The sequence below is a fragment of the Ascaphus truei genome, chromosome 21 (genome assembly GCF_040206685.1).
Source record: "Ascaphus truei isolate aAscTru1 chromosome 21, aAscTru1.hap1, whole genome shotgun sequence".
In the NCBI taxonomy this organism is placed as follows: Eukaryota; Metazoa; Chordata; class Amphibia; order Anura; family Ascaphidae; genus Ascaphus; species Ascaphus truei.
In genome coordinates, this window is record NC_134503.1 from 14203347 (window position 1) to 14227533 (window position 24187).

The 24187-nt window shown below is 48.9% G+C and overlaps 1 protein-coding gene across 2 annotated transcripts; it reads right to left on the reverse strand.

The window, feature by feature from the left end:
* Nucleotides 1–2862: 2862 nt before the first annotated feature.
* On the reverse strand, nt 2863–23018 carry LOC142472181 (ficolin-2-like). 2 transcript variants are annotated; one of them, XM_075579045.1, is made up of 8 exons: nt 22636–23015; nt 21307–21402; nt 20629–20682; nt 10709–10744; nt 7796–7923; nt 4996–5125; nt 4027–4161; nt 2863–3335 (listed from the first exon to the last, which is right to left on the reverse strand). In XM_075579045.1, the coding sequence occupies exons 1-8, from the start codon at nt 22712–22714 to the stop codon at nt 3085–3087; spliced, it is 909 nt and encodes a 302-aa protein (XP_075435160.1). In that variant the 5' UTR covers nt 22715–23015; the 3' UTR covers nt 2863–3084. The 2 variants fall into 2 exon arrangements, with proteins under 2 accessions (XP_075435160.1, XP_075435161.1); XM_075579046.1 differs by lacking the exon at nt 21307–21402 and having other exon boundaries at nt 22636–23018.
* Between the last annotated feature and the right edge of the window lie 1169 nt (nt 23019–24187).

Here is a 24187-nt window from a genome sequence, read left to right on the forward strand (position 1 = left end):
GGGCAGTGGACAGGAGGGGGGGGCAGTGGACAGGAGGGGGGGGGCAGTGGACAGGAGGGGGGGCAGTGGACAGGAGGGGGGGGCAGTGGACAGGAGGGGGGGGGCAGTGGACAGGAGGGGGGGCAGTGGACAGGAGGGGGGGGCAGTGGACAGGAGGGGAGGGCAGTGGACAGGAGGGGGGGCAGTGGACAGGAGGGGGGGCAGTGTCACACACACACACACACACACACACACACACACACACACACACACACACACACACACACACACGCGTCTCAGTCCCGTGATGCGCCCTTTCTCAGTTCTGTGCGGCGGCGCCGCAGGTGGGGGGGAGGTGGGGGAGCAACACACGCGACACCTACCTGTACTTCCGGCCGCCGCCATCTTCTCACTCGGCGCCGCGAGGGAGGAAGGGGGTCCGCCATCTTACGCGCCGCGTGGCAGCCTGTTCCCACGCCGGGGAGGGAGCGGGAGGGAGCGGGAGGGAGGTGAGTGGAGCGGGAGGGAATGGAGCGGGAGGGAATGGAGCGGGAGGGAATGGAGCGGGAGGGAGGTGAGTGGAGCGGGAGGGAATGGAGCGGGAGGGAATGGAGCGGGAGGGAATGGAGCGGGAGGGAGGTGAGTGGAGCGGGAGGGAATGGAGCGCGAGGGAAGAAAGGGGTCCGCCATCTTACGCGCCGCATGGCAGCCTATTCCCCCGCCGGGGAGGGAGGTGAGTGTAGCGGGAGGGAGTGGTGTGTAGCGGGAGGGAGTGGTGTGTAGCGGGAGGGAGAGGTGAGTGGAGCGCGAGGGAATGGAGCGGGAGGGTTGTGAGTGGAGCGGGAGGGAATGGAGCGCGAGGGAGGAAGGGGGTCCGCCATCTTAGGCGCCGCGTGGCAGCCTGCCTGTTCCCCCGCCGGGGAGGGAATGGAGCGGGAGGGAGTGGTGTGTAGCGGGAGGGAGTGGTGTGTAGCGGGAGCTACACTGTGTGAGGTAGCGGGATAGGGGGAGGGACATTGGTGGCATGGTGTAGCGGGGTAGGGGGCCTTCCGGTCTGGTTGCGGTAGGGAGATGTGTGAGGTGCAGGAGATGTGAGGCGTGCTGTGCGGTTCGCGGGAGCTACACTGTGTGAGCTAGCGGGATAGGGGGAGGGACATTGGTGGCATGGTGTAGCGGGGTAGGGGGCCTCGCGGTCTGGTTGCGGTAGGGAGCTGTGTGAGGTGCAGGAGATGAGGCGTGCTGTGCGGTTCGCTGGAGCTACACTGTGTGAGGTAGCGGGATAGGGGGAGGGACATCGTTGCCATGGTGTGTGAGTGGAGGCCGCGGCCTCGCGGTCCGGTTGCGGGAGGGAGATGTGTGGCGTGGAGGAGAGGGGGGGTTTGAAGAGGCAGTCTGCAGTGTTTGGTGTTGTGTGAATGTGTGTGTGTGCTGTGTTTGTGCGTTGTGTGTAGATTCTGTACCTGATTCGGCAGTCTGTGGTAGCAGACGTGAAGGTTTTGATAGCTGTGAAGCGTGGCCCCAGAGCAGGTTGAGGATTAGAGGATTAGAGGATTAGGTGTTGCAAAAGCAAAGCGTTCCCAAAACTCAGTGAGGGGTGGGACAGTGTGGAAGTATTAGGGCATTGGTGTTGGACGCAGGCCAATGAGAGGTGTGCGGGGGCGGGCATTGGACGCAGGCCAATGAGAGTCAGTGAGGGGTGGGACAGTGTGGCATTGGTGTTGGACGTAGGCCAATGAGAGGTGTGCGGGGGCGGGCATGGCCTGAGCCGGAGTGACAGGCCCAAGGTCCAATGCGATTGACCCTTGGGACGCAGACATACAGTGATTTCACAAATATATAGTAGATAAGGATTCCCTTTCGTGTGATTTCTTATAAATATCCCCTCCTCTGGTTTCGGGGGTTAAGACACTCAATTTTCTTAAAATGTGCAGCAACTCCATGATTCACATATCCATTCTCAATGTTCCTCTTATGTACTAAATACTTACAAACATCTTAGACTCCTTTTTGTTCTGCGCATGTACTGTTTGTGTCATGGCTTTACAATACATAACATTTATTTGCATCATACAGTATATGATGCCGGTTGTAAAAAGTAATTTTGTCTTTTATGGAATATATGTAACCACACATGATACGTTGTGTGCTGCTCCATTTGTGGAAGCCTACAGTAGCCTGTTTGTAGGTAACCATATTTTGATTTTTTTTTGCACTGTTCTACCATTGTATCCCCTTTCAGTTAGGTGCAAGGATTTCTTTAAGATTGTTTCCTTTTATACGTAATAACAGGATTCTTTGGGAGTGCGCTATTCAGAATAGGGTCTTCTTTCATAATCTACCAGTATTTATTGAGAATCTTGTTGTAATGGTAAATCTGATATTATTACCACTTTTTATATTGCTACATTTCTTCTTTCCTTTGTTCTTGAAATCACCCCATAGCTGAATACTTCTGTCTTGGTTGGCTGCATTATTAAGGGAATCTGAGATTTAAGAATGGTTGCACTTCCTGGAATTTTTCTATCATCAGGTCAGCCCCTATTAGGAAATACTGTTCTCTTGTGCAATTTCTGCTTAATGTTTCAAATTGCCCAAACTTGATGTTTTCTTACCCTGTGTCTTAGATGTAGAATCATTCCATGCTGGGGATGCTCAGATACAGACCAAACTATAGAACATGGTGATTTGTAACGCCTACTTAAATGAGAGAAGAAGCTACAGTACTACCCCAACTGGATTAAAAAAAACTGTAAAAGTACCCGGTACATTCAAAGGTTCTTTGGGTTTAAAAACTTATTGTGATTTTGTTTTGCCAAAACTCTATTGATTTTGGAATTTAACACAAAAGAAAAATAGAAAGAAAAAAAGACTCATAGTCCGGAATATTTTTTTAAAACTTTTTAGAAATGAAAACGTTTGTGCATAAGTTTGCAAACCTTTGGCTTTGCGAGACCAAAAGTCCACCCAGTAAAATAAATCTGAAGATGAGTGTCTCGGGTCCTGGTTCGCTTTTCACTCGGATTCCAAAATGCGTGGCCACAGTTCTACTCAGACATCCGAATGAACACCAAAGTCCTGATTTGGAACCCATGAACTTGTTCATCCTTAATTAACCGGCCTGAACTTCATTTCCGTTACTTTGTAGGAATAGTCGTGCCCCCGGCCGGTCTTCCAGTTTATTCCATTTGCGTTACTGGTGTGTTGCCCCTTCAGATACAGGCCGTTCAGGTTGGAGTGGTGGCAGTTTCCGTACCACCAGGCACCTTTAAAAACACCTGCGCAGTTATTTGCATCACTATCATTGTCTTGGTCCTTTGTGGTGAAGGGCCGGTTATTATGGTAACTGAGAGAGTCCCCTGCAAACAAGAGAAGTCTTCTATCAAATGCCTGAGCGGACTCGTCATAACTTCCACATTATTGTGCTCTTTGCATTTCAGTTACATATTGTTATCTACATGAGGGACATTCACATTATGATGTACAGAAGTTACATTACTTTCTTCCTACAAAATAATAAGTTAGTGAGGGGAAAGTCCACAATCTACAGTAAGTAATAACCAGCTGCGCTCTAGTAGCGGTGATCAATTCATCATCATGATTGTGAAATAGAGGCCTCACTAGAGGGGAAGATAAAACTCTAATTAAAATATCAGTTTATAACAAATGGATTTGTAGCAGTGACCAGTGGCTCCTTCAGAGACAGCTGTTATTTACAATCACCATCCACTTACATCTTTTACTACTGCATGGACCTACAACCCTCTGATCTTAAGATCTCACCTGCAGTAGAAGAATTAAAATAACACTTAACCAAAAACAGGGGTCAAAAGTTGTCTACTTCGCCCCCACATTCAGGATGTTCCAACCTTGTATGTCCTCATTACATTAATCTTCTTACATACTTAATTTCTTTCTACTTTATCACCACCCTGAATCTTTTTACAGAAGGAGCGGGTATAATAATGCATGATTTGCCAGAAGTAGGGCAGGTGTGAGGGGGAAGGAACTTGTTCCTTGACAAAACACAGAGAATAACAGGTACAATACCTGCAGTGCCACCAGTAAATTCCCCAACAATCAGCTTGTATTTCTCAGATTCCCCAGCCAGCTTGAAGTTATTGTAAACGGCAAAACTCTGGTTATCTTCAAAATCCGTGAAATCAATGCGTAACTGAAAGGTTCCTGTGTGAAATAAAGAGGACAATTTGAGATACACTTGCACTAATTTATGGAGATCTTAATGAACATGAATTTAGGATAAAGTATAGGATAGATCTTCTACATAATCTAAAAGAACAGAGAGCTTCTAAAGCTTCTAAAACAGCAAATGTTAATTTATAGTCCCACCTGGAATTAAGAGCCCGACAGATCAGTAACTCCATCAATCATCCAACCAAAGTTATGTTAACATATGAGGAGTCGTGTTATCCAAAGGCTGCGGGCAACTTAATCTCACAAAAGGTGGAGCCCATTACTTAGCTTATTCAAATTCACTCTGTGTTTATAGGTAGTTTCGTTTTGCAAACTTTCATTACAGTACTCAGGAGATACTTGCAAATGTCTGCAAAAGAAGTCCGTGGAAAATGTAGGAGAATATTCCTTTATTTTTCCATTGTTTGAAAATGAGCAAAACGATCACAGATAGGGCTAGAATTTGCTTAGATCCTTTGGGCTATTTAGGCCAGACCCTGACATAGGGCTTTTCGGAGAGGGAAAAATACGTTTTCGCCAGATATCTCAGGTGTGTTCACAGGTACCTCTCCACTTGGTATATTAGTGACTCTACTTAGATGTTTATAAGTAAATGTTCCTTCTATTAATAGGATTTCACACACTATGGTTAGATAACAGACAGATGCCGGGATTTATCAAGCTGTGATGCAAGTTATTGAACCCCATTCAAGAAATTGGCATGCAATACAACGCATCGCAAAATTGGGAATACCAGTCAAAAGGGGCATATTTACTAAGTGGTGGTACGCTATAAGGCACCTCATCTTTGTTGAATGTCCTCACCTGTTGACGTTAACATGTGGAGATTGTCATTCCCCAGCCAGAATTCACTCCGTTGGTTGCCAAACCCTTTCATATAGGAATTCCAATCCCGGAAAAAATCTACAGAACCATCTTGGCGTCTCTGGAATACCTGCCAGGAAACAGTTAATACGCTGAATTTAAAAAAAAAGCACCTGAATACAATTTATAAGTATTTTGTACTGTGAATGATGTCCGGGATCCATTCATCTCTATATTGCTGTGTACGTTTAGACCTATAGCACTTGTATTCAAGCTGTTGATCCGAGTAGTAAGTAGAGATGTGAGAACTTTTCATGTTCTTAAGCAAACTTAGGAATTTCATTTAGATTCAGCAAAAACGTTTGCTTAAATACAAAAGTTTGCAACAAGTCAATGGCCACTGCATGTTCGATTCATTTATCTTACTTTTGCTTTCAAAATATGATCAAATGTAAAAATAATAATGTTACAGGACTGCTTCATTAGGACTGTTGGTGCCAAAAATGCAATCAACATTTTTGCAGATTTGTCAAACTTTTTGGAAAGTTCAATCGAAACAGAGGCGAAGCGAATCGCGTCAGGTTCACACATCACACGTAGTAAGTTCCTACTGGACAGCCAACCATTGTTTTGAAGACATAACATTCAATACAAACATTGACTTCAGGAAATGAATACAAATAATGCGAACGTTGAACTGAATCTCTTCCTGGAACAACACGCCAGTGAAACATGCTCTTGTGTTTCGTAAACAGGTTTAATCCTTCAGCTGAATGACAAGATAAGATTGGAGCTGGAGTGCAACGAATCAAAAGTCAATAAACCAAGCCCTAGGATACCGTGGTATTCCGTACTGTATCACAATGTTACCAATAGGATTACAAATTAATAATATCTGTAAATAATGTACTGTATGACAGTTATTCACAAGGCCAAGACTGCCAACTAGTTGTAGTGAGTAGTTTTCTTAAATATATAATGCAAACGTAAGCCATTTTTGACATATTTATTTAAACAATCGCTTAATCTGAAAACCTTGTGGAGGCAATCACTGGCTCTAAAAACTGGGGAGTTTAGTACTGTCACAACTTTTTCCCCAACCGCAATTGTGTCATCAATTGGCACAACTCTTATGCAATATATGAGCAACACTGGAAGATCGGCGTGTGACCTTGTGACCCATCAGTATTTCACTACCTTTTTTTCAGTGCAAAGAACCCCTATTCTTATGAACCAATTGCCGACGCATCCTAACAGCTTATCATCATTTGAGTTCATTACAGATTCTATAAACCTATTTGAAAACTAAAATTGTGTGCGCAACTCCCAATCCACCAGGGAATGATAAAACAAAATAATATCTGAATGACATAGGATTGTCCATGACTTTGACCTTTCTTAATCTTATCAATGGAACCGGAGCTGGGATTTGAACCAAAATGTACTAAGCCGTCTTCTACCATAAGGCTGTCCATTGACTTGAATGGTTCTCTAAAGTAGCATCCAGCACCATTAGGTGTCTTATGGCAGAAGACAATTTTGTATATATGGCCCTAAATGAGGACCCATCCCAGGGATATTACTGGAAAAGGGAAAAAGAAAACACTATCTTTGTTGAATCCCAAAACATCTCCACATTTACAATATCTTAGATCAGACAGGCCAACAATAAACAGCTGTCAGTACAATAGAAGCGGTGCATGGGGGTAAGAGAATCTCCCCAGATTCTCAGAAATATCTAAGGAATAAAGAAGTACCCTCAGCACCCAATTAAAGAACTAGCACACAAAGTACTAAATATTTAGCCAAGTGCAAATGATTTTACTTGCAATGGAAATATATATATAGATATATCTATATATATATTTTTCAAAACGTTGTATGTCTGTCCCAAAGGCCAATCTGATAAGGCCAATCTGATTGGTCAGTTGGTCTGTCACTCACCCTCTGGCCAATCAGATTGGTCCGTGGACCAACCCCGCCCCACACGCCTTATTGGTCACACTAACCCACGCTGCCCGCTCCTCGGTGCCGCCGCCGCCGCAGCCTCACCTCTCCTCTCCCCACATCCCACCCCCCACCCCACAGCAAACCCCAGCCTCTGCATCGCTACCCACGGCCAGTGGCGCACGCTCCTCAGCACCACAGCCTCACCTCAAACGCCCTCCCTCCTGCACCTCACCTCTCGCCACACCGCCTCCGCTGAGTAACCGACGCCGACACCTCTCACACGTTGCCAGGTACCTCATCATCCCCCCTCCCCCCCCCACCCCCCGCGGCCGGGCCAGGAAGCCGTAACCGACGCCGCCGCCTCTCACAAGTTGCCAGGTACCTCATCACCCCCCCCCCCCCGCGGCCGGGAAGCTGGGTGGCGCCAGCAACTATCACCACCCCACAACCACCACCCCCGCGGCCGAGGTGGCGCCAGCAGGTATCGAATATTTCCCACGGACCCCACTCTTATCACTAGGCCAAACCTATGGGAGAAAAAACAAAAAGGTACTGTGAAACAAGTTTTAGAGATCACCAATAGCAACACTGCACTCCATAGTATGAATATAGAAAGGAATACCAATCGTCTGGCGGGCAGCGAACAGGCCGCACTGCCCACCAGCAGTCATAAATACCCTGGGGAAGACCCCTCCTCTGGGTAGGGGAGGGAGGTGTGGGGGCGGGCCGGAGAGGGTAGGGCCAGCCCCCCCGGTCAGAAGACACCCCCCCCCCCCCGCTGATGGCTAGGGGGCCATAATCTAATGCTGTGAGAGAATAATAGCCCAGTAAGGGGGCCAGGCACACTTACGATCCAGCCCCCTCCGTCAGTCTCCATGTCACACATTACTGTCAGAGTCTGGCTGTGATCGGGATGGATGTTGTACCAGCCGCTCAGAGTAGATCCTTGCTGCAAAAGCTCTTGGCAGTTGGTGGCACCTGAAAGATACAGCGAAGTGTTAAAAATTTGCCTTCAGTAATAAAAGTGGTGAGTATGAGATCCTTTCAGTGCGTGGGGCTAACAGGAGCTCAACACTCTTCTGCTTTGTTTCTATTCAGCAGATTTTAAGAACTATTGTGGAACTGCTCTGGTCTATTTATGTGCAGAATAAAGTCCCCAACCTCAGCCCCTATTTAATATGTAATAAAGCCGTCCTCCCCTTGCTTGCCAAAAGGCCATCTTCATTCATTTGAGTGAGCAAAGCAAAAGGACAGCTTCACAGTATCATTAATATATATATATATATATATATATATATATAAATAAAATCAAAAACAAATAGACAATACCGTTCTGTATACACACACACACACACACACACACACACACACACACACACACACACACACACACACACACACACACACACACACACACACACACTAGAAGAATATTACAGGCACTCAAAAGGTCTTTAAAGCTGCAGTTCAGTCAATATCCTGCATGTTTGTTTTTTTTAATAAATCAGTTCTGTAGTAAGAAAAAATACTTTTAGCATTTTCTGTTTTAAAAAAACAACTTTGAAAGACCAATTTTCTTGTATTCTATTTTAACAGCCATTTGCTAAGGCACTGCCCCTTCATGTCCTGTCACAAGCTCTGGCACACCCCTTTGTCCGCCCTGCCCTCCCTCTAGCACTTGTCAGTGCAGGAATGCTCATGAATATTCATGAGCTTCCACTGCCAGTCAAGCAGATTATAAACAAATGCCAGCTTTTAATATGTCACCAAATTTCGACCTATCAATACATGGAAAACGAATTGAGCTGCAGCTATACTGTTCTTTAGGTAATTAGAGATTGCACACATGAAACTATTGAAGTAAAAAAATAAATGTAAAAAAAAAAAAAAAAAAAGACTGAACTGCAGCTTTAATGAAGGGTAAAAATATTTATTTGCTCAAAATCAATGTTTCGATCCCGTCCGGCCTTTGTCAAGACAGGACTGAAACATTGAATTTGAGCAAATGAACCTTTTTACTTTTTGTTTAAGATCCTTCAGTGTCTGTGAAATACGGTGTTGCTCGAGTCTTGTAACTGTGGGACTTTAGTAAATAAACCCCGTAGAGAATAAATCAGATAATACATGGTTAGCAGGAGCACAGTTTCCTGCTGAAGTGCAAATGTTCTGGCAAGTTACCACTAAACAGAATTTAACACATCATGCAACACTTGACAAGTGTCTGAAAAGATTTTTTTTGTCACTAAGCTAGAAACTCATAAATGTAACAGAGCGGAAATAAATAGCAGCAGAGCATGTTTTACATGGATGGATGTTCACACTAGATAAACGGTCCTCAGGTTACAAGGTATTTAGTAATGGCAATTCAATCTTTGAACCAGTTTTTGGGGATGAGTGGCACTGTTCTTATACACTAACAAGTATCTCTATGCCAAATGTTAGTATGGTCTGGAGCCCCCACTTAAATAATGTCAGGTCTCTGAATTCTAAGGCTGAGTCCATGGTGACTGCTGGCGTGCGGAGGCGCGCTGAGGCTGAGGGAAAGTGGGTGCTTTCCCTGGCCTTAGTTCTCGCGCCGTCCGGGGGCGTGTCGGGGGGCGGTCCAGTGACGTCACGGAGCTGGTTCGCCCTCATTGGGCGAACCGCTCACGTGACCGACCCTGCGCTCCCATGAGCTCCGAAACGAAAAAAAAATTAAGAGCTACGCATCCGCACGCCTGCGGAAGCGTGCGCAAGCCCCTGCTGAAGCCGCTCTCATTGCGGCTGCAGGGGCTCACTGACAAGCGTCAGCGCGCCTCAGCACAGGTCAACGCATAATCGCTGACCATGGACTCAGCCTTATGCTGAAAAAAAAGCGTTGTGTGTATATATGTAAGTTTTATTATATTCACACCAGGGAATTCGTGCACCCACAGTTTACCTCTATAGTAAGGTAGCTATGATACTGACTTTGGCCAGCTTTTAATTGCACTACTCACAAAAGCATATGCTTTATTTAACCCCTTTAGGGCTCTCACATTTTTCACTGTCCATGGGACAATAATTACATACAGTATACTGTATTCAGTGTGGGTACCTGCAAATTCGGTTATGCCTTGACGTTGGCTGCAGGCTTATAAGGCTTTGGCCAAAGGGTTTAACTAAATACAGGCATACCCCGGTTTAAGGACACTCACTTTAAGTACACTCGCGAGTAAGGACATAACGCCCAATAGGCAAACGGAAGCTCACACATGCGCCTGTCAGCACGTCCTGAACAGCAATACCGGCTCCCTACCTGTACCAAAGCTGTGCGCAGGCGGGGAGAATATAGAACCTGTTACAAATGTGTTATTTACATGAGTTATGCACGTATATGAAGATTGCAGTACAGAACATGCATCGATAAGTGGGAAAAGGCAGTGCTTCACTTTAAGTTCATTTTCGCTTTACATACATGCTCCGGTCCCATTGCGTACGTTAATGCGGGGTATGCTTGTAACACTTATTTATGAGATCACTATTTTATTTTAGCCTAATCGGTAGGAGCGCAGAAATCGTTCTTTTTGTTTTCCAAATTATAGAATGTCAGGTCTCTGCATTCTAAAGCTGAAAATAAAAACCATTTTGGTTTTCCAAAATAACATTCTCCAAAAGTCTGTCACCTATATCTACGAAGTAATGCAAAGCCATAAGACCCCTTTACAGCCCATATGTGAATAGGCTGCAATTGTAAGGTGTTTTGAGACCTAGTTTATTGACTATGGCCCTACAAGTTGCTTACCTTTAATCCCTTGGGATCCAGTTGCACCTTTGTCTCCTGTAAAAAAAACAAAGCATTCAAGCCGGTTTTGATTTAAAGACCCCCTTCTTATCGCTGATATAAAAGTAGTAAGATAACATTTAGGATCAGTGTTACTAATCTAATTCATAGCACCCCAAATAGTTATATGAATGAGAGGTTGGTTGCACTGTCTTAGCACTGTTTAGTGAATCAGGGCATTTTTAACTCTTATTTGGCAACCTTTAATACAGTTTGCACATTAAAGGGCCATATTTCCTAAGCAGTCCCCAGTCCCATCTTCTGCCACAAGGCCCTGTACAGCCCATCCAAGTCCATGTACTGTAAGGTGTCTTCCAGCGCTATAAGGCGCCTCATGGCAGAAGACTGCTTAGTAAACATGGGACTAAATTCCTTGAACATATATATATATATATATATATATATGTATATATATATATATGTATATATATATATATATATATCTTACTATATATTTCTGAAAGCATTGTATGTATGTTTCCCTGGTGTGTTCCCTGTCCCTAGCGGCAATCTCATTGGTCCCTTGGCCCCCCCCGCACACCTCTCATTGGCCTCACACACTCACACCACTGCTTCAGGTCCCCCTTGGCCCGCCCCCGCACACCTCTCATTGTCCTCACACACTCACACCACTGCTTCAGGCCCCCTTGCAGCTCACCTTCCCCCCTCCAGGTGGCTGTCACTCTCCCCCGTCACCCGGACCGCAGCTCACCTTCCCCCCTCCCGGTGGCCATCACTCTCCCCCCGTCACCCGGACCGCAGCTCACCTTCCCCCCCTCCCGGTGGCCGTCAGTCTCCCCCATCACCCGGACAGGCCCCGCACTTTCCCCTCCTCCCGGTGGCCGTCACTCTCCCCCCGTCACACGGACAGGCCCTGCACCTTCCCTGCTGCACGTTGCGTGCGCAGCGTTCCATGTACGGGAGGAGGGAGAGCAGAGAAGGGCCAGGCGCGCGACAATCGGAGGAGCGCGGGAGAGAGGAGCGGTGCTGTGAGTCCTGCAGAAGTGAGGGGCCTTTGTGTGTGCGTGGGGAGAGGGGGGGACAGTGTGTGTGGGACACCGTGTGTGTGTGGGGGGGAGAGAACAGTGTGTGTGTGTGGGGGAGGGGGGTCAGTGTGTGTGGGGGGGAGGGGGGGACAGTGTGTGGGACACCGTGTGTGTGTGTGGGGGGGAGGAACAGTGTGTGTGTGGGGGGGAGGGGGGTCAGTGTGTGTGGGGGGAGGGGGGGGACAGTGTGTGTGGGGGGAGGGGAGGACAGTGTGTGTGTGAGGGGGGGGGACAGTGTGTGGGGGAGGGGGGACAGTGTGTGTGTGTGTGTGTGAGGGGGGAACAGTGTGTGTGGGGGGGAGGGACAGTGTGTGGGGGGGGGGAGAGGGGGGGGACAGTGTGTGTGGGACACCGTGTGTGTGTGTGTGGGGAGGAGGGACAGTGTGTGTGGGGGGGAGGGACAGTGTGTGTGTGGGGGAGGGGGGGACAGTGTGTGTGTGGGGGGGGGGACAGTCGTGTGTGTGGGGGGGGGGACAGTGTGTGTGTGTGTGTGTGAGGGGGGGACAGTGTGTGTGTGTGTGTGTGGGGGGGGAGGGGGACAGTGTGTGGGGGGGGGAGAGGGGGGGGGGACAGTGTGTGTGGGACACCGTGTGTGTGTGTGTGTGGGGAGGAGGGACAGTGTGTGTGGGGGGGAGGGACAGTGTGTGTGTGGGGGAGGGGGGGACAGTGTGTGTGTGGGGGGGGGGACAGTGTGTGGGGGAGGGGGGACAGTGTGTGTGTGTGTGTGTGAGGGGGGAACAGTGTGTGTGGGGGGGAGGGACAGTGTGTGGGGGGGGGGAGAGGGGGGACAGTGTGTGTGGGACACCGTGTGTGTGTGTGTGTGGGGAGGGTGTGTGTGTGTGTGGGGAGGAGGGACAGTGTGTGTGGGGGGGAGGGACAGTGTGTGTGTGGGGGGGGACAGTGTGTGTGTGGGGGGGGGGACAGTGTGTGTGTGGGGGGGGGGACAGTGTGTGTGTGGGGGAGGGGGGGCAGTGTGTGTGTGGGGGAGGGGGGGGACAGTGTATGTATGTGTGGGGGGGAGGGGGGAGACAGTGTGTGTGTGTGTGTGTGAGGGGAGGGAAAGGGTGTGTGTGTGTGTGTGTGTGTGTGTGTGTGTGTGTGTGTGTGTGTGTGTGTGTGTGTGTGTGTGTGTGTGTGTGTGTGTGTGTGTGTGTGTGTGTGTGTGTGTGTGTGTGTGTGTGTGAGGGGGGGAACAGTGTGTGGGGGAGGGGGGACAGTGTGTGTGGGGGGGGGGCAGTGTGACTCCCGGGCAACGCCGGGTCTCTCAGCTAGTATATATATATATATATATATGTAACGATATTTCTGGCCCGGCCTGACCCACCCAATCTCACATTGGCCCCTGTGGTCTAACCGGTCCCCATTACAGTATGGTAGTGTCGGGTGGTGCACCTGTTGGCTACAGGACTCCTGAATCTCCCGCATGATGGTGTGTGGGGAGGACCCGTCCAGACAGGCAGCTGAGGTAGTGTGCTGAGTCTCACCTAGTTCCAGTGCAGCGCCTCCACCTCATCAGGGTCCCTGCGTCCGCATGGGGATGATCCTGACGAGGAACTCCTCGGTGGTGCAACTCCCTGTGTAATCACTTGACTCTCACACACAGGGGTTTTTCTGATCAGCTCCATCTTTATTGTCACGGTGGGCATAGCTGCCCTCCACAATGGGATATCTTTAGCCGATCATCTCACCCGTGCTCCCCTTTGATAGGTATGTCACCTAAATCAGGGATTCACTATTCCCGCAGGAATCACTGCCCTATGCCAGGTCCCTGGACACAGTCTCCCATGGAGTTACTATAACATAACTAACACTCTAGCAGAACTTCTTCCTCAACTCAGACTTCAGGTAGAACTTCCAGCAACTCTATTAGACACAGTGCTGTGCCTTATGTAACTTCTGAGGCTGACACACCTCTGACATCACTAACCATGGAGTCAGGGCATGTGACCAGTCCCATCCATACACAGGGCACCCCACCAGGGTGTGAGGGAAAACCTCCATGATTACTGCTGGCATGCCCACACTTACCAGGCCTTGCTGCCAGCAGGAGAGATGACTGTAGGCATTTTACATGACCGATACATTCTCCCCCTGGTGAATCCCATCGTCCTCGCTGGGACCTAAATTTGTATACCTCTTTCCAGGAAGCACTGTAACACAAAACATAATTAACATCACACAAATTTCCTCATAATGCAGTACACATGAATACAGTCATCCGCCAAGCCCGCCCCGACCAGCAGCCACAGACCCGCGTGATGCACAGTACCACCTAAAAATAGTGATAGGGGTCCGGTTTCTTTACTTCTCTACCCCCCATATCCAGAACTGTTACTGAGAAATGCCTGGGTAATCCCCTCTCTGGTCTATATGTTACTCTGTGTTTATAGATATTTCTCCCAATGGCCCATATGCGGATTAAATGTTCTATCCGTTCCTCGGCCTTCTTTCCTATCACGGAACTCCCTCTCCCCACTAGGTGCATTTCTATGGCCTCCCTAAGCCACCTATCCCGGTTGTCCTCTATCTCATCCATGAGAGGCTCAGGGACATACGGGTACTCCAACCCGTGGGAAGATTTATACCGAGCCATTATGGTTCTCTCGGCCCTACTAATTCTAGTCAGGTCAGCCTTACCTGCCCTCCCAGGCAACACCCATGATAGGGGCTCATCAGGATCCACGGGTCTGATAGTATGCTAGGACCCATAGGCTCTATTTCCTTATTCTCAATCTGCAGCCATCGCTCCTGCAGCTCTCTGTCCCTCTGTTCTGGGGTAAACTCTCCCACAGCCCACCAATAGTCCACTACATCCTCTCGCCGGATGAGGAACCGAGTGCGGTCCATCCAGGCCGAGTACCCTTCAAATAATGGGGCCCACCAACGGTTCTCCCGAAACCTGTTTGACCCTCCTGAGTCCCTATCATCGTCCATGGAAAATACCCCTGATGACCGCTCAGATCGCGGTACAGACCACCTAGACGACCCCGGGGCCTTTTTTACCGGCGCCGGAACTGCAGGGGGCAACCACCGGCCTTCCGCAGCCACTCTCAATTCTCCCCCTCCCCTGGAGATACCTTCCGTAGCGCCACTGCGCTGTCTTTCCCCAGTCCGTCTCCCCTCCTCTTCTGAGGGAATGTCCACTGATTCCAGGCTAGGCGGGGAACCCGGGGACCGTGTGACAGGGGTAGGGGCTTTAGCTAGGGCATGGGGTCGGGCATACGGACGGGGTAGCGATTGCCATGGGGCTGCGACCCGTTCCTGGCTGTCCGTAGATAATTCAAAGGATGATACATCACCCTCCTCAGTCCTCAGATCGCCAGTCCAGCTTCTGAGCCGTTGAGGTGATTGGGGACCTTCCCCCAATCGCCGAAGCGTCGCTGCAACTTCTCCATGGGTTCCGCCGTCACCACCGGAAGCGATGTCTTCCCCGGAACCGGAAGCGTCGCCATCAAGATCTCTTCTTCCACGACGACATCCGGTTGCTCCGCCGTCGCCGCCGGAAGTGATGCCGCCACTCCACGTGCGCTCGGGGCCTGGCGCGGCCCTTCCAGCGCTTCGCCGTCTGCTGCAACCAAGTAAGTAATAGGGCTGCTTGGCTTACCCATCCGCAGGGGTATAGGCGTCTCTCTCCCGTCTCCTAGATCAGGTCCTGGGATGGCGGGACTCCGTCTGTCGGCTCGCCGATCTGCGGGGGACGCCCTGTTCTCAAGGCCCACCACTCACCCCACGGGGTGTCGTCCTTCCGGTGGGCCTTTTTGACTCCGCCTTTAACACTGCCAGCTCACGGAGGTCCTCGTCCGAGTAATCCCCTTTCCCTGACTTAGGGGTCTCCGAGCGGAGTGAAAGTCTCTTTTCCCCGATTGCGGGGGGTGCTTCAACCGCCTCGATCGCCACTGACCCAGCCGACTTGACTGGCTCCAGTCCCTTGTCTCCTGGACTCGCGCGGTTGATCCATAGCGCGCCCGTGGACTCGGCGGAGCGCCTTGCCATGTCCACCGGGGGGTCAGCAGGCTGAATTGGAATAAATGTGGGCATAGGCCACAGGTATAAAGTCCCGCAATGAGGGCAACGTGCCGCCGTGTTGACCGTGCCTCCGGGCAGCCCACATTGTAGGCAGAGCCCGACCACCGTCTCGGTGTTGGCCACCCTCACTACTAGCAACCCGCCGGGTACTGAGTAGGGCTGGGTGGAGACCATCGTGCCCACAGTGGAGGAGCAGGCCATTCTTTGTACAGGAGCCACTTCCTGTACAGGTCTCTTCTCCTCAGTGGTTCCTCGCAACTGACTGGTGGAAGTTGCTGGATCCGCCACTCCCTGCTTCGGCTCCTCCCCTCTCTGACAGAGCTGGAACCCGCCCCCAGGGGTTGCAATTATGGGCGGGTCCCACAGGGGAATATCATGCCCCTTAATTAAGGCCGCACCTCTCTCAGTCCTGGTGGGCGCGGTTAGCGTTTTCGCGCCAATTTCCCCACAAGGGTGGGGGTCTTTTCCCGCGGCTAGTTCCCGCCTTCTCCTGGCAGCCGCCCTCCGTGCAAGATAACCATCCTTTTTGCACGGCTCCTCCATGGCCGGAACTACTTTCTGTAGTGGCGCCGTCTGGATATCAGTCCCTGGGCCCAGTGGGTGCATTCCCACAGGCCATAGTTGAAAGTCACTCCCCCTGGTAGAAATCAGGGGAGGGTCCCATAGACTAAGCGGTTGACTCAGCACAGGGGCTGAGTGAGTCACTGTCCATGCAGGCGCAGCCATAGCTTTCGCACCATGCCCCCCCATCAGGGCGGGGCTCTGCTGTTCGCGCCATTCCCGGCCAGCTTTTTGCAAGTCCTGCACCATCCACATTTTCTGTGACTGTCCCATGTCGGTGTCCCTAGCAAGCGGGAACCGCCATTTTGGTTGACTTTTAAGCCCAAAAAGTCCGTTTGTTTGCTCTCTTCATGGGGTTCTCCCCCAATTATTACAATTTCCTCACACTCTTCAAGGGTGGCCCCTCGCTGTTCCAAACAGGATAAAAACGGGGCTGCCACAGCCTTCGCTCCGCTCCAGAGCAGACTGGTTAACGATAGCTCGGCGACTGTTTGCTCTTCAGTGGGGTGCACGCCACGGGTGCCCTCCCCATCAGCCTCTGGTCGCCATTTTGGGTTCTCCGCGCCACGCGGATCCTCCATTCTTTGTGTTGTCTCACTCTCGTACCAATTATCGTACATGGTGCTCCACTCTGCGGGGCAGCCACCACACCGGTACAATAAAGATTAGCTTCAGATGCACCACCACATGTGTACCTTATCTACTGCTGCGGCCAAGTTTATTCGAGCATTTGCCCGTTCTTGGCCGCAGCAGTATCCTGGCGCGCGCCGGAGGGTGACGGGCGCGCGCCGAAGCAGCGGAAGAGCGCCCTCCGATCGGGGCGCTCTCCCTACCGCTGCCGGGTCCGCCGGGTCCCCCGGAACCCCCTGCCGCCGTCCCGCGATCGCGGGACACCAGGGCTCACTCGGGGAGCCCTGGACGCGCGTGCAGGGGGCGCTGGCACCCGATGATGCGTGACCGCGCATCGGTGATGCGCGGCACGCTGAGGGAGTGCGGCTCGCAAGCCGGGACATTTCCCGGCTTGCGGAATGAGCCGCACTCGGATAAACTGTGTCGGCAGTGTAGGTGTGACCCAGTGTTGCACTACCTCAGGCTAGGCTCACTCTCTCAGTGTCTGCTGTGACTCCTTCCTCCCAGTCTGTGCTCCCTACGGTGAGTGTCTGGAATGGGCTAGGTACTCTGGCTCTGCCATGCAGTACTTGGGGCGTCTACCTCTCTTGGTCAGCCTAGCGCAGACCCTCTCCAGGATTCCTGACCATGTTAACAGGCTATCCCTTCTGGCATCCTACCAACTAGCACTGCCTCAAGGTGACTCGGTCAGCTATAGCCCAGCTCCAAACCCCTCACTCCTTTCAGGCCCCTAGGTTGTCCCTGCGAACTGACAATATCCCGTCAGCCCCTGACCACCCCTAGGTCCGTCCTTACGCAGCACAGAGTGGCAGCAGACTCTATCCCTGTTTCCCCGTGTGCCTAGCTAGAGCCTGTCCTGATGACAGATCTGATCTCAGCAGCGCCTCCAAATGTAACGGTATTTCTGGCCCGGCCTGACCCACCCAATCTCACATTGGCCCCTGTGGTCTAACCGGTCCCCATTACAGTATGGTAGTGTCGGGTGGTGCACCTGTTGGCTACAGGACTCCTGAGTCTCCCGCATGATGGTGTGTGGGGAGGACCCGTCCAGACAGGCAGCTGAGGTAGTGTGCTGAGTCTCACCTAGTTCCAGTGCAGCGCCTCCACCTCATCAGGGTCCCTGCGTCTGCATGGGGATGATCCTGACGAGGAATTCCTCGGTGGTGCAACTCCCTGTGTAATCACTTGACTCTCACACACAGGGGTTTTTCTGATCAGCTCCATCTTTATTGTCACGGTGGGCATAGCTGCCCTCCACAATGGGATATCTTTAGCCGATCATCTCGCCCGTGCTCCCCTTTGATAGGTATGTCACCTAAATCAGGGATTCACTATTCCCGCAGGAATCACTGCCCTGTGCCAGGTCCCTGGACACAGTCTCCCATGGAGTTACTATAACATAACTAACACTCTAGCAGAACTTCTTCCTCAACTCAGACTTCAGGTAGAACTTCCAGCAACTCTATTAGACACAGTGCTGTGCCTTATGTAACTTCTGAGGCTGACACACCTCTGACATCACTAACCATGGAGTCAGGGCATGTGACCAGTCCCATCCATACACAGGGCACCCCACCAGGGTGTGAGGGAAAACCTCCATGATTACTGCTGGCATGCCCACACTTACCAGGCCTTGCTGCCAGCAGGAGAGATGACTGTAGGCATTTTACATGACCGCTACATATATATATATATCGGTTACCAATTCTTACAACTATTTGGAGGCCACTATATGTTTTTGCATTGTGTATAGAGTCATTGGGCAGTGTTCTGGGAGACCTGAATTTAAATGGTCCTGGCAAAAGAGGGTCTTACTGGCACCAAAAGTAAGACCTGTTTGTTGTAGCGATCAGTGCATCTGAATTACATCAATAATCTTAATTCATTTAAGACCATATTTACTAAACTGCGCTATTCCAAAAGACACTGCTCAGCGCCGGAAGACTCCTTATGGTCCTGCTTTGTACAATGAAGCCTTTACCTTTAATAGAGCTGTATTTCATGTTCAAACCAAAAATCTACAAGATGCAGAATTAGACCAAGACCAAACCACAAAATTAGCCAAGCTATTCTTACATATAGGAGCATGACCTTTGCCTATAAATATGAAGGCAACAAAAGAAGAGGAGCCGGTACTCAGGACTGCCAACAGCTTTCCTGGGGTCCAGGACTAGTGTCTCCATTGCCCCCCAGTGTCGGCAGCCATGCGAGACCCCCATCTCTCCCCCCCACACCTTCACCATTCTCACACCCCCACCTCCCCCCCCCCCAGACTCAATAACTCACCTCCCCAATACACACTAAGAACCCCCATAACACATAATAACCACTGCATCCCCCAATATAAATACGAAACCCCCAATACACATAATAGCCCCCCTCCCCAATAACCAACGCACACCCCTTGTCACTTATTGTAGAAACCTAATGCTTGAGACATATGCCTAAACTTTTCCGTTCTTCACAGCCTCATTCTATTACTACAGCCATTACCAGCCTCCTCTTCCTAGCAGAGTGCTCTCACTCCTACATTACTGCTTGTAACCCATTCCGTTCTGCGAAGCTCCGTCCCCCATGAGTGATTGAATGGTTTGATCCAAGCACGCCTTGATTTCTGTGCAAAATCAGTCACGCCTTGTAGGTAACTCTGCGTGCTGACTGTGTCTGTTCTCTTCATAGGATGACGTCACAGAGGGTTCATCAAATCGAGAAAATAGCAGAAGGCATTGCATTATATTTGGCCAAAATTAAAGCCTTATATATGTTTTCTCTCATTCTAATTTGTCAGAAACACTGAAAAAACAAAAGAGCAACATTTTTTCTAACTTGTTAAACAACTGATTTTAGACAGGAAAACCTCTCAACAGACAGTTTAGTTTTAAAGTATATATATATCAAATAACCTATTTGGATAATTACAGTATATCTTTACATTCCTGGAGATACAGTAACATATGTAATCCTTTATCCTATTATGGAGTACAACAGGGACTTATCATAGTTTGAGAGAAACTGCCTCTAAATCCAGCAGGTAGCTGGTTAATTGCAGACAGGCAATTAACTAGCCTCCACCTGGCCACATTAGAGCTCTAAGAAAAGTCTCCTGTTGGAAACAGGAGAGAGATTCCTTAGCTCACAATTGGGCTGACAGAAGGAGAGCAGAGAAGCCTTCACACAGACACTGTCTTGAGCCCAAAGGCTGTGCTGAGATCAAGACACCCAGACACCCAGAGACCTATATTTCCTGGCACACAGGACCCAGGAACTGACATGGAGGGCCACCTGCTTAAGGAACTTCCTGATACTTTGGGGTGATAGGGGTTTGTTATTTTGTTGTTTTTGTATGTTTTGCCTGGATAAAGGAACAGTCTCAATAAAGCCAAGATATCATTTCACCCAAATCGGTCTCCATTATATGAACCTCTGCACACGTCTCTTACATGGAGTATGTTGATTTCATATGGATACTGCTTCCAGTTGTAATTAACGGCAGGACAAAAACATGGAGTAACAAAAAAGTTGAGCATAAAAAACACGAGCAACCAAAAGATTGACCTTGATTAACTTTACAACATTGATATCAACAGATGAACTGCTCATAAAGAATGTTGTTGTTACCTTTTTCTCCTTGAGGACCCATCTTTCCAGTAATGCCTGGAGATCCCTTCTCTCCTGAAAACAACAAAGATAATACACATCAAATGTAGCCCCTACTCATCAAAGTTGGACTCTGATTTGCAATGTTGTGAAAGATAAGAATTAAAATTCAAATGAAGGGGATTCAAAATGTCTCTGGAACAGAAAAGCAGCTACAGAAAAGATTTGTATCAGTTTGCCCGACAGGGACCCTTAAATAGATCAATGGAATGACTTCAATGTGGTCGTAGGAGAGGTTTTCCTTTTAAAGGGCGTTGCATGCTGCTTACTTTTTCAATTAGATCAAATTGCACGATCTGCACCTCTAAATCTACATACTTTCTCTCATGTGACCTTAGACTGCACCCTTGAAATATTCATCGCAACCATTTAAAACATGAAAAGAAGGGACACAATGGTTGATCAATGAATTCTAAGTAGGTTTCATACCCTCTCCAGTTATCACTCTTTCCACACAAAGACAATAACCCAATGTGATACCTGATAGAAGAGATAACACGGATGATGAAGCAGACCTTGTTTATCAGTGAAGGTCTCAGCATGCTGGTAAATTGTTAAACTAATTATACTTCTATCCAGAAACATGTAAAATTAGTGCATTATCCAAGTAATAATTGCACATGGTAAACACAAATGTACCTTTGGTTCCCATTTCTCCCTTTGGTCCAGGGGCTCCAGGACATACCTGGATAATGGCCAGTTTCTCTGTGCCACCCAAACCAACCAGTTTCACCTCTATAGAAAGAGAGAGAGAGAGAGAGAGAGAGAGAGAGAGAGAGAGAGATAGACACACAGAGAGAGACAGAGAGAGTGAGAGTGAGATTGATTTTGCAACCAGGAACAATCTTATGGAACATGGAGATGGGAAAACGTGTCCCAGTTTGGTTTCCCAGTTTATGCACAAATGTTTAAAAAAAAAAAAATCACAATTTCACTCTATTTTCTCTCGAATATTTTTTTGCTAAATATTTTTTGGGTCAGAAACACAACACAAATAGTGCAATGTTGCCAATTCTCACAAAATCCTATTCCCAATGAGACAAATATGGAGAAATGTCAACATTGTCTTTGAAAGTGGCATAAAAAAAAAATGCAAAAAAACCCACATCACTAAGGTCACCTGGATATTGGTCCTCTGACCTTGTGCATTTTGGGGGGCAACCCTTAATAAACTTTGCACATCTTTAATGGAATTCCCTGCGTGCAGCTCCCAACAGCAACTTCATCAAGTCTCACCCGAAATGAGTAAGGACAGGCATGCAGCATGGGATAGTAATTCATTGTATTATCCGCCCTATTTGTTAAAGATACAGTCCTTGGTATTACCTGGTTTCTACAGAGTTTAACGGTTGTGTGAGAATATATGATAACGGTATTACTTTTGCAGATTATGGCCTTGGAACCTGATTGTAAAAAGCTAACCTGACATAATATGCCACGCATGCTGCTCTTGCTAATAAAGTCAGTTTTGCTTAAGAGTTTTTGGATCAAATCTTTTTTAACTCCTAAGGAAACACACACACACACACACACACATTAAATAGACTGTGAATACGTTTTGGGCTTTTGTTTTAAATGAAGTGTGTGTGTGTGTGTGTGTGTGTGTGTGTGTGTGTGTGTGTGTGTGTGTGTGTGTGTGTGTGTGTGTGTGTGTGTGTGTGTGTGTGTGTGTGTGTGTGTGTGTGTGTGTGTGTGTGTGTGTGTGTGTGTGTGTGCTAAATAAGTTATGTTATACAATATCTATTCCAAAGCAATTACTAATGAAGGAATTATTTCTTGGCATGTGTAAATGTGAGTTCATGTAAATAGTTTTTGTATACGCTTGTACTGGATACCTGCATCTATCTGGCAGGAGGACCTAGCCCACTAGGTTAAATTTCCTTAATCTCTATTAATACACCTAGAATCAAATAAACAATTTCCAGTGACATTGAGTTTGAAACACTCTCGCCAGCCCTTATCACTTACCTGGACAGGTGGTTTCTGCTGTGCACAGTATGGGCATTATCCAGAACACCAACAGTGTTATCAAGGAGGGCGAGCCCATGGCAGCTGTGAATGGTACCAAGCTTTGATTCCTCACTTCCTCAGTGCACCATCTTTATAGGGTTAGCAGCGTGCATTCCAGGAATATTCCCACCCTCTGAATCTTAATGAAGCCCACAGGGGAGAAAGTCTCAGGATTTATTGCTCAATAAAACACTGGGTAAATGAAGGATCATTAGTTGTAGTACATCATGTTTCAATATATCTCACTGGTTGTTTTCATTGGCAAGCGAAGAGGGCGTCAGGCAATTGAATGGGAACAGACACATATATCAAGGAAAACCACTATTTCTAATGGGAGAAACACAGAAGTATTTTTACCACCAGGACCGAACCTTTAAAGTTGGCTGACAGAGGGTCCAAAATATGAACATAAATTTAATGTTTAAGGTTAGCATAAGCATGTACAGTAGGGCCCCGCTTCCCGGCGATCCGCTAATACGGCGTTATCGAAAAGGGGTCCGCCAAATCTTCATGCACCGAAGGGGGACTGCCAAGTTCGCACATGCGTAGAAGGGGAACTGCCAAGTTCGCACATGCGCAGAAGGGGGACAGCCTTCCCACTATAGACCTGGACTATTTAAAACTAGCCAACCAAGGATCTGTGATAAAAATACATAATACTGTATTAACAATGTGAAACTTATTAATTTATTAACCCCTCAGAAGGTCAAATTTCCAGCTAGTCATTGTCAACCCATGATTAGACGGCAACATTGGCTTCTAAAGGCTCATCATTTGCACATATAGTTGTCAAGCTTTTCCTATATTATTTGTACAGTGGTTATGTTCTATGCCAGGGGAGCGCAAACTTTTGGAGCTGCGCGCCCCCCCCCCCCCTTCCTGCTCCCCCAGGTGCTCACACTTCCCTTACTTTTTGACTGGGGTGACATCACATGACCCCATTGCCATGGCGACAGGCATTAAATGACGTCACATGGCCCAGCGACATCAGCGCCGCGTTGCCATGGTGACGCGGAGCAACAATCTACTGAATCCCAGTAAGTAGGTTACGGAGGCCTCACGCAAACTCCCAGCATTTAATTTAAATGCCTTGGGAAAGAGCGCGGGGCCTCTGCAACTGCCCGCGCCCCTCCAAAAAAATAGAGTGTCCCCCCCCTGGGAGGTGCCCCCCCCAGTTCTATGCTAACCTTTCTGGTGCCTTAAGGAAGGGGTGCGAAAAGGTTTAATCCTGCACACCCCTCCCCCTGCCTGCTCACCTCCCGGCTCGCGCCCCCCTCTTGCTCGGCTCCGGCATCAAATGACGTTATGGGGTCATGTGACGTCATGTTGCCATGGTAGCGTGACGTCACTTATCCCCGGTTACCATGGCGATGCGTCGCCGAAGATCAAGTAGGAGGAGCTGCAGAGGCCTCGCGCGGTCCCCCCTGCCCCCCCGGCACTTCATTTATGTGCCTAGGGTGGAGAGCGCAGGACGTCTGTAGCAACCGCGCCCCCCACTTTGCGTACCCCC

What these genes read in the sequence shown, in the direction of transcription:
- LOC142472181 (XM_075579045.1), bottom strand. Translation starts at nt 22,714, where the DNA reads ATGGGCTCGCCCTCCTTGATAACACTGTTGGTGTTCTGGATAATGCCC. An exon ending in AGCAGAAACCACCTGTCCAG is followed by an intron (nt 21,403 to 22,635) that starts GTAAGTGATAAG and finishes CTCTTTCTATAG; the next exon opens with AGGTGAAACTGGTTGGTTTG. An exon ending in CCACATGTTAACGTCAACAG is followed by an intron (nt 4,162 to 4,995) that starts GTGAGGACATTC and finishes TATTTCACACAG; the next exon opens with GAACCTTTCAGTTACGCATT.